Genomic DNA, 9,854 nt, shown 5'->3' on the forward strand with positions numbered 1-9,854 from the left:
GCCTACCAGGCAGTGTGCGTTAACTGTAAAGTCATTTCAAATTATTCACAATGTGTGAGTTAACCAGACTGATTGTAAACTGTATCGGCGCAGCCGCCTGGCTAACATCCCCTTTTCTCTCTATCGGTGGTAAACCTTAACTATAAACCTCCGTCGGATTGTAGAGGTTTATTGAGAAATGCTGATCTTTTCACAAAAGCTCAGGGTTTAGTACTTTCAGCTTAAGTTGTAAGTTGTTTTGCTCAGTTCTCAGTTTTTGGCGGGAGCTGCTTCTCTCTGGGCAGCGAGAAGGAGAGATGGCTGCAATCAGTCGGGTCAGAGAGCAAGCACAAGATAATATGAAGGTCTTTTTTTTTTTGTTTTTGTGAACATAATGAAGCCGTGGAGGGGAAGTGCGTCATTTTCAAAATATTGGTCCATGCCTTCAGTGAGAGCTGGACAGAGCTGTCTGGTGCAAAGTGTGAAAGAAACACAGTGGGTCATTGTCTAGAAGGGAGGAGGGCGAGTGGAGGGAGGGAGCGACAGGGAGAGCATGTCGAAAGTTCACAGAGAAGGGAAGCAAGGTTTTTCTGACCCAATCTGCAGTTGCACGGTGACTGAGTCATGGGAACCGCAGTTATAAAGTGGCACCTGTTGATCAAGCAGGGGCTGAAGACAGACGGCGCACAGAGCCGCTGAGCAGAGATCCGCCTCTGCTGCAAACAGTTCACTTCACAGGAATGGTATTTTAATGTTAGGACATCGCCATAATAAAACAAAAATTGCTTCAGATAGTTTATGTTGAATCAAAGCAGATGCCCCTTCAGGGGGTGGATAAGTCAGAACAGTTATTAACCCCTGCAATAAAGGCGATAAAGGCGTCTGTGGTGCAAAACGAAACTTTAAACCAAAGGAAGACTTTTCAAACAAGCCAGCAAAGAGAGATGTAAATGAAATCATGATCTTAGTTTTATGGGGAAGATTTTAAACTCTCTATTAAATCTCTGAATTTTTTTATTTGCATCTGATTCCATTTATTAGTCCACATATGTATTTGTTTGCAAACATTACAGGATGGGAGCACTTTCACCTGACTGGTTTAAAGATCTGACCTTTAATAAATGCACATTTTCTTTTTTTAGACATTTTTGTTGACTCAGGATTGCAATTCCTTATGCAAAAGTTTTAATGTAAAAAATAATTATTTAATGGTTCATAATGTAGATGATCCATTCTTGCTCACTTTATTGTAATAATTCAAGGAATTATTTGTGGTTCTGTTTCAATGTATGCTTTCAGACCAAAATAACAATGGATGAAAGTTATTTCATTATTTTTTTGTCTGTGTGTGAATGCCGTGACTGTTTTATTCAAGGATATCTTACTTTGACAAACTCCTGCCAGCTTGTTTCGTTGGCTCTGATCTTTTCTCAGCTAAATATTTTGTTTGATGTTTTAACTTTTGTGTGTTTTTCATTTCTGAAGACTTTTGTGTTGCTCGCTTCTCAGAGAGCTGCCCACAAGTATGTGTGTGTTTTAGTTCAAAATCCCTGTTTAGTTTAGAAGCAAAAAAGAATCACGATAATTTCAAATCTTTTGGTTTGAAAATCACTTGAAGCTGTTTTCTGCAAAATGGCTGCACCCTGGGCAAAAGAACTGTTCAAATAAATGAGTAATAAGGCAAAGTTAATATAACACTCATGCCAATCATCTAATAACTGTGCCTCTCTTGAATGTTTCAACTCGATGCCACCAAAAATATTTCATCTCTACCAAGAACTCGGCTTACACAGATCTCCAGAGCTTTGCTTAATAGAAACCTTGAGGCGTTAGTGCTGCGAGGTCCTTTGTGCTGCAGCCGGCGGAGTGCAGGTCTGGGATGAATCAGCGCTGAGCAAGAGGGCGCATCTTGTTTGAAGCACATACTTCCAGCAGGAACATACAAGAAACAGCCATGAGCAGTCAAGCACTGTTTTTAATGGTGTAAAATAAACACTGTATAGTTGGAAATAGCTGCGTGAGGTACAAAGTGCGTTCAGATATAATTGCCCCACAGCAAAAAATATAATCACTGAAGATATGTGAAAGCTGTCAAGGTTTAAAAATAACCCAAATCTTTCTGCTACATAAAAACTGTTTTAACCTCAGAGAGAGGGAGGGATCTCTTACAACCCTCTGCACAGTTTTGTACTTTTTGAAAGCTACACTTAAAAGCTACTTCATTAAAAAAAAAAAACATTCAACAGTCAAGTAGACACAGCCAGAAACCAATATACTATAAATAATGTGACAAAACCTTGGCTAATATTTACAAGTGATGAATAACAACCTTGTTCACATGCAGAACAATTTGTGCCTTCTTTAAAATTAAATGCAAAAACAGGCATCAAAGAAATTGTTCAAATAGTTTGCTGAAGCAAAATTCCTCTCAAAATGTTACTGCTACAAAAAATAAAGTAACAGCCTACAATTTACACATGTCAGGTACAACATAAGTAATTCACTACTCCTCTAAACCAGAGGCATCTCCAGAAATCTTTCAAAGAGAATCCGATACCGTCATTGCAAAATGTGATTTCCCTCTTTACAGATTCCTTCTGGTTTTACTTTTGCCTAAAAGTTTCAGATCACCAAATAGATTTACTCAGGACTTCCAGCAATCGCTTCTCAATAGCCGAGGGTCCAGAACCTCTGAATGAAGCAAAACATAGAACAAAGATCTGGTTTCTACCAGCATACTGGTAATGTGAACAGAATTACACTCTTCCGATGAAATTGCTCAAGCTCCAGAATGGATATAAAGTAAGGTAGGGAAACTTCTTTCATTGCACTAGCAGGGTTTTACCTTTAGTCCTGAGAGTGTATGCTAAGCTAAAGGAGGAACTAATGAGCATCAGGCAGGATAATACATCAGAGATCCTGAAATATGGCCCCAAAAGAGGAACTGCTCAATGTCTCTGGCAAGAAAATCTCAGTATGCAAGAGCAGCTCCAAGTGGAATCATCATGGGGGGATAAATCTCTATTTTTACCTACAAAGTGCTAACAAGGGCTGAAGAAAAACACAAAGGCAAAACTCATGGCAGCAGAGAAAAAATAAAGATCAGGTTCTACCACATCAGACAGGAACAGAGAGTTTGGCTGTGAAGAGACGCCACTGGACCAGTCAACGACATAACAGACTTCTGACCAGAAAAGTAAACACGGGATGCCGTTACCAAGAGGCTGAACTAGTGCAAAGGAACACTTGTGCACTAAGTGCTAAGTGTGGGCCGAAGGATTCGCTGTCAAAATGGGAAACACCAACAAGAGCAGCCGAGAATAAGTCTGAGACAGGAAATGGCAAACCAACCAGAGTTTGTGATGGTGGACTAAGAAGTAAAGATGCAGAAGAAGAAAACTTAGCAATCCAAAGTGAGAAATCTGAGAAACACCATGGACGGAAAGAGAAAACTGAGATGTTGTGGACAGTATTGAACATGAAAGGGTAAAAGTAAAAGGGACGACAGTAGCAACGGATGGTAGAAGATCATCCCTCAATTGGTGGGTTGCTGGATTAATTCTGTATTATGTCTTTGAACACAATGACATAATATATTGTCATTGTGTTGATGGTGGTCAGAGGGTTCAGTAGCCTCCCCTCTGTCGCTGTGCCCCAGGGTAGCCGCCATCAACCTGTGAATGGGTGAATGACTGAAGGGAGTCTGTATCACTTTGGGGTCCTCTAGATTTGATAACGCGCTATACGAGCTATCTTTCAGTGGCCTGAGTGTTGCCAGTGCTCCTGGTCTTGGGAGAATTGAGGCCATAAAATTTGTAGCCCGTTACTGGTGGTGCTAACACCAGTATCTGGGACCAGTCAGCACACCAGAGCTGCCACTGTATACATGTTACGACCCGATTGTCCAGCCATCATGATCTGTTATCTGTCAAAATCGCCTCAATTCTTACAATAACGTATGTTTTTTTCTCTTCCAACACATCAACATTAAGTACACAATTCCTTTGATCCCTATTCTAATATCCTGTGTTATTAATAAACTCACTGCCAGCTGTAACTGCAAAGCAGCATTTTCCATTTTACCTGTTGTTGGTCATAATGTAATGAGCAACAGGTGTATACAGCTAGTGCAATATGCCTATTGTCATAAAATTTTCAGCTTTAAGCCTAATTGATCAAATCTAGTGATGTTTTATTACAAGAATCGTAAACAAGATGGATGTCAAAATATCACCGTTTGAAGACACCAAACAAAAATGGCAAAGATGCATAAAAAAGTTCACTTGCATAAATAAAGTAAAATAAAAGTAAAAACAAGTGCAGCTTGTATGAATAAATGTCATTTGATATACAATTGAGTGTGGATGTTGATATCATGAGTGGCTGCTATGGTGAACACAGGCCTTCGGTTTGCTTTGGATTCAAGAACGTCACTATTTCCCGAATGCCGTTTCCACAAACGGTGGTCTGAGAAGCTCTGCTCAGGTTTTCTCCCAACTCTTTAAATTTTTTCCACGTGTCTGAAAAAAAAAAACATATTTAAATTTACTTAAATAAGATACACAAACTGAGCAAAATGTGTCAAAAAAAACTTATAGGACACATAAAGCAAGTAAACAGAGATATTTTATATAGTCACAGAACGTGATAATCCACTAAATGGTTTCTAGATTCTTTTCATTTCCATTGTTGTCAAAACACAAACAAGAGGATATTCTTAAAAGATGTGAGTCCATTCTTCCAGTCTTTTGTGGGAGGATTTGCTCATTAATCCAGATCAGCTCGATCTCTTTGTGAAAATCAAATCCTGAAGCTCTGAAGCTTTTCTGTGTCAGGATTTCTGGTTTTGGTTTTCGGCTCCTTGTCTCATCTTGGCGTCAACAAGTCTCCATAACCACAGTATCTACATGCTAACTGGTTATTTGGAAGCAACCCAGGAAAAGCGCATGATTTGTATCTGCAGTGTTATAGAAGATGTGAAGAAGCGACCGTGTGCAGACAGGGATGCTGATAAAGGAACCAGTAATTACTGTGATATATTCTTGGTGGATATCCTCACATTTTAGGTTGGATTCTTATCCAACCTATAATTATCATTGAAAATATACTGAAATGTGAACTTTTTTATCATTTATATCTAGAAGTGTGGATGACACTGTATGCTACCAACTAAAACAGCATTAAGATTTGTGTTCTTTTCATGCACGACAAAGCATGTGGTAACTTTAAATAGTTGTCTGCAAGCCACTGAATGCTAATTAAAATGTAACAACCTTCAACATTTTTATTTTAAATATTTTGATAGTAGATGGAGAGTGACCTCAGAGATAGTTTACCATCATAATTGCATCATGAATGTGTTTAAAAACATCAGTAAAGCCAGAAGAACACAAACCTTCATCAAGAGCAGTAAGAAGAGTATAATTTTCTGGATGATCTGTGATGTCTTTCCTTTGAACGTCACCAATTTCCATTATTTGTAAAACACCTAGAAGAAGACATTTGCCATGTTTAAACGTTGCTGGTTATCAAACAAACTTTTTCAAATGATGATGATTATTATCTTTTTATTTATTCATTTAATTCGTCCCTCGAGTTGATTCTCATGCATTTCCCCGTCCTTTTGATGAAATAATCACTTAAAAACTACTTTTTGAATTTATTCCGGTACCCTGACATTAAAATGTGCTTAATCTGAAATAGTAAACTTGATCACAAAAACTAACAAGAGAATAAACTTAGAAGCAAATATTTTTTTACATTCGTATTGACAGTTCTTAACTACGCTTTTTCTGTGAAGTGAAAATACAATCCTGTCTTCCACAGACATATTTTTTAAATGTTTTTTCTTTTCTAGTCCACGATACCTTCTGCTGTGTTCCAGGCTTGCACTTCAATCTCAGCAGTGCTCTGTCTTTCAGCAGCGATGATTCTAACCATGTTGGGAGAATCAACTTTCAAGGCTGGTTCTACTTTATACACCAAAAGGTGGTTTTTATGCCCAAGATGGCACTGGGTCTGGTTCATTTCAGCTTTTCTCTCTGCAGAGGAAATAAAAAAAACACAGAGAAAGAGGTTGAAAGGATAAAATGTTTCCATGGTTCTCGGTGTAATCACCCCGTTGTGCCTGTGAGTCACATGTACCTTTACCTGGACAAGTCTTACAGCATTTACCCGCCAATTTTATTGGATGCTGGCACGGGTACTGGCTCGGACACGTGATGCGCTTGCAGTCTTGGAGGCCATCGATGCAAGTGCAAACGATGCATTCCAGGACCTTCCCCAAAACTGGATGCCACATGTCTCCATGCGAGTACGTGTTGCCGTTGTATAAACACACTGAGACAAATAGGAAACATGTGAGGCGCATTCGGGAACAATCGTAAACGTGTGAGGAACGTGCCAATAAATTCAAACGGCCACATATTATCTTTATGTTTGCACATAAAAGCCTCACCTCGCTGGTGTTTCCTCTGCAGCAAAATCCTGACCGTGGTCTTCGAGGCCCCTCTGAGGTTGAGCCTGCTGAGGCTCAGAGCCCTGGCAGAGGCCTTCGTCCTGGTGGCACGGTCCGACCTCACCCTGCTCTGCTCGCCAGAACACTGGTCGACTGAATGCCTCTGTTGTGAATACAGACATAATAAAAAACAGTTGGTCATCTATTCAGCTTTTGGCTCAGCTTGCTTTTTTCCCCTCTGACTGATAGCTGCGGGAGCATCACATCATGTCCTAAATCATAAAAAGCTGGCTGCAGACGTCTGAAACGCTCACGTCTCATTGCTTTTCCAGCAAAGGAAGAAAGGTTGCCAGTAAGAGTAGTCGCTGTGGCCAAACGGTCTGTGGAAGTTGAAGGGGGAAAAATGGAAATCTTTGCATTTAAGCATTGGATCAAACCCAATACCTCAAAACAATTATCTAAAGAGTAGAAATTGATAAAAACACAGAGGATCCTCGTCAGGAACTAAACATACTTTTTATTAAATTGCATCTTTCATTCCATCAATAGTTTCTGCTTTTTATATGTTATCATGTTACAACTATTAAACTTTTTGTATTTTTATATCATCTTATGAGATAGAAAAACACAAAGTTGAGTATAATTGTGCAGCAGAAAGAAAGTGACGTGTTTATATATATTCAGCCGCCTTATGTCTGATACACCAGTGCGGTTCACGTCGGAGTGACAGATTCTCGGCTCCCCAGGAGTTTCATGTTTCACTTTACTTCCACTTCACAATCCCTCCTCTTCTTTTGTGTTGGCCCAGCTAACTGACATGATGTATTTGTTTATAAGACGATTAAAATGCAAAAAAGTCTAAGATACGATACATACGACGCCTCTGTTCAGCTGATGGTTTCCATCCTCGGTGGACGATGCGCCGCCGCTGCCGCTGCTGTGGTCTGAGAAGGAAAAAGTATTTTGCATGATTAACTTTTACCATATAGTGCAGCTTTTCTCAAATTTCCATTATTATGCATTTCTTTTGTTCAAAACCAGTTTATTGTTCAATACCAATGAACTTACCTTTTACAATCAGTGTAGATCAGACGTGTTACAGAATTATAATCCTACAGTAATGTTACACTTACATGTTTTTAAAGATGAAAACAAAAAACAATGTGAATGTTTTTATCCGACTGGACGAGTTTGGCTACCTTTACACACCAAGCAGCAGGTATCTGGGAGAGAAGCTGGTGAAGAACAGGTGACAGGTTGGCATGTTTTCAGAGCGCAGAAGATATTTCCATTCTGTGAAAAGAAGACAGAATCATCACCAAAGTGTTCAACTTTGAAATAACCATCATAACCTGATTTTTTTTTATTTAGTTATGTGAGTCATATTGCATAAAACAAAAGAGATGTGTGAGCTATGTTCAATTTGGTTATAGCAAAAACAAAACTGCAATGGAGAACTCCAACAGATGGAGGAAATGTGACACAGTTTCTCTGTTGTACAAAAAATATGACTTGAAACTGTTGGTGCTGAGTTTATGGTTACACATTTTCAGATTCATTAACTTCTCACATCAGGTGGCCTCGCGAAGAGCGCCACATCGAGTTCAGCTTTGGCTGCATGTCTCTGCTTTTCCTCTGCTGATCACAAGCGAGCGCAGCTACAGTGAGATGTTTTCACCTTCTGCATGCTGATAATGTGATTTCTCAATGTGCCTCCGCTTGTAGTGCGCAGCGTTAGCAACGGCGGGCACAGATGGTGGGGAAAAAAAATACAATTAAGATCACATCAAAAGAAACGGTGTGCAAAATTAAAGTTGTTCCGCACAGTTTCGTGTGCCGTTCTACATTTTAACCACCTGAGGATAAATAATCTAAAAATGGTGGCAGTGCAGAGATCCCAGCGGTTTGACGGTTCCTATGTCAAAAATGGATATTACAGCTCATTTACTTGCAGTTTTTGGTTTACTGTACAATGCCGAATGTATTTGTTGATAATCCTGGTAAAAATAAATTGATCTTCTATTGCAGCAGCTAAATCTTAAACTTCAAATTCGGAAAAAATACAACTTCTGTATTGAAGCCATTTGTTCACTGAGCAAAAAAATAAAAAAAATCTTACGTTGAGAAATAATTGTTTCAAACCACAACACCAGTGCACAATTATTAATTATTACTATTCAGAGCAACATCCTCTTCCAACTAAAGCAGCTCCAGTTTCCTACAGGGACCAGAAAATGCTGCTGGATGTTTTCCTCTGTTATTAACTTGTTATTGTTTTATGCATGTATTTCCTTTAACCAGAACATTAAAAATAAAAAAACCTCGATGACTCTCCTAGACTCGGATGGAACTTACTGAGCATGTGCACATGACGCACTGATTGCTCTGCCTGGATGAAAAGAGGCCCTGGGTGGTGAAGGTCTCCCCTGGCTGATAGACAGTCCCGTTGTGGCTGCAGGTTTTGACTGGCGCCCTCAGTCCTGCGGGGATCCTGGGCTCCTCTGAGGAGGAGGAGGAGGAGGAGAAGGAGGAGGAGGAGGAGGAGGAGGAGGGAGAGGAGGAGGAGGAGGAGGAGGAGGAGGACGGAGAGGAGGAGGAGGAGGAGGAGGAAGGAGAGGAGGAGGAGGAGGAGGAGGACGGAGAGGAGGAGGAGGAGGAGGAGGAGGGAGAGGAGAGGAGGAGGAGGAGGAGGACACGTCACACACATGCACAGCCATTGCGCTTCTCTCTCTGGCGCCCGGAGGTGCCAACGCCGGAGCATACCTGTGCACCTTGGACAACACCGCTGAGGCTCTGTCACGGGGTTCTCACACGCCAGCGCAGGACACTTGATAGTGTTGCACTTCACATGGCCTGTCTGAGGGAAGAGGTGACATGTTTTAAAGCACCCTCCTTTACGGACTGGACTCCCCTTGTTTGGGAAAAGTACCTCTGTGCAGACGCAGCGCATGCAGAACATGTATCCAAAGGGCTCCAGATACGGATGCCAGCTGTCTCCTGGTCTGTAGGTTTTGTCTTTAAAAGTACAAACCACTCCGGAGCCTGAGTGTCACAAAGAAACCATCAACATTTTCCCTCCAAACGGAAACCTCGTCACGATTTTGTTCACACTTAAAACAAACGCTGTTAATTATTATTGTAGTTAAACTGTTATGACGGAATAGGTTGAACAAAACGCCATGTGTGGCTCGGATCAGAGAGCGAGCGGAGCCCCACTTCTCTGTCTCTTTCCTCCCATGTTAAAAGCCTCCGCGCGTCTGATCGGGATCAATAAGATAAAAAGTCGCCGACAGAATCGGCTCCTACCTCTGCGAGGTTTCAGCTCCGCGCATGGAAACCACATGATGAAACAGAACAAAAACACAGGCTTCATTTTTTCCCCCACATGTGCGTGACTGCATGAGTCTTCAGTGCGCAA

General features: G+C 40.8%; 1 protein-coding gene across 2 annotated transcripts; it reads right to left on the reverse strand.

Annotated features, from left to right (window-relative positions):
• Positions 1–1,715: 1,715 nt before the first annotated feature.
• On the reverse strand, positions 1,716–9,854 carry chrdl2 (chordin-like 2). 2 transcript variants are annotated; one of them, XM_055043951.1, is made up of 11 exons: positions 9,743–9,854; positions 9,366–9,478; positions 9,200–9,293; positions 8,792–8,937; positions 7,636–7,729; positions 7,313–7,380; positions 6,437–6,599; positions 6,124–6,318; positions 5,847–6,020; positions 5,375–5,467; positions 1,716–4,499 (listed from the first exon to the last, which is right to left on the reverse strand). In XM_055043951.1, exons 1-11 carry the CDS (start codon positions 9,807–9,809, stop codon positions 4,366–4,368), a joined length of 1,341 nt encoding a protein of 446 aa, XP_054899926.1. In that variant the 5' UTR covers positions 9,810–9,854; the 3' UTR covers positions 1,716–4,365. The 2 variants fall into 2 exon arrangements, with proteins under 2 accessions (XP_054899926.1, XP_054899927.1); XM_055043952.1 differs by having other exon boundaries at positions 1,720–4,499; positions 6,130–6,318.

This window comes from Poeciliopsis prolifica, unplaced genomic scaffold (genome assembly GCF_027474105.1).
Source record: "Poeciliopsis prolifica strain line A6 unplaced genomic scaffold, Auburn_PproV2 SCAFFOLD019, whole genome shotgun sequence".
NCBI classification, from domain to species: domain Eukaryota; kingdom Metazoa; phylum Chordata; class Actinopteri; order Cyprinodontiformes; family Poeciliidae; genus Poeciliopsis; species Poeciliopsis prolifica.

Bases quoted from the DNA above. Each gene is read 5' to 3' on its own strand.
- chrdl2 (XM_055043951.1), bottom strand. From the start codon at position 9,809: ATGAAGCCTGTGTTTTTGTTCTGTTTCATCATGTGGTTTCCATGCGCG. The intron at 9,479-9,742 runs GTAGGAGCCGAT...TGTGACACTCAG, and splicing joins GGAGCTGAAACCTCGCAGAG to GCTCCGGAGTGGTTTGTACT. The intron at 6,319-6,436 runs GTGAGGCTTTTA...TATTTGTCTCAG, and splicing joins GCAGAGGAAACACCAGCGAG to TGTGTTTATACAACGGCAAC.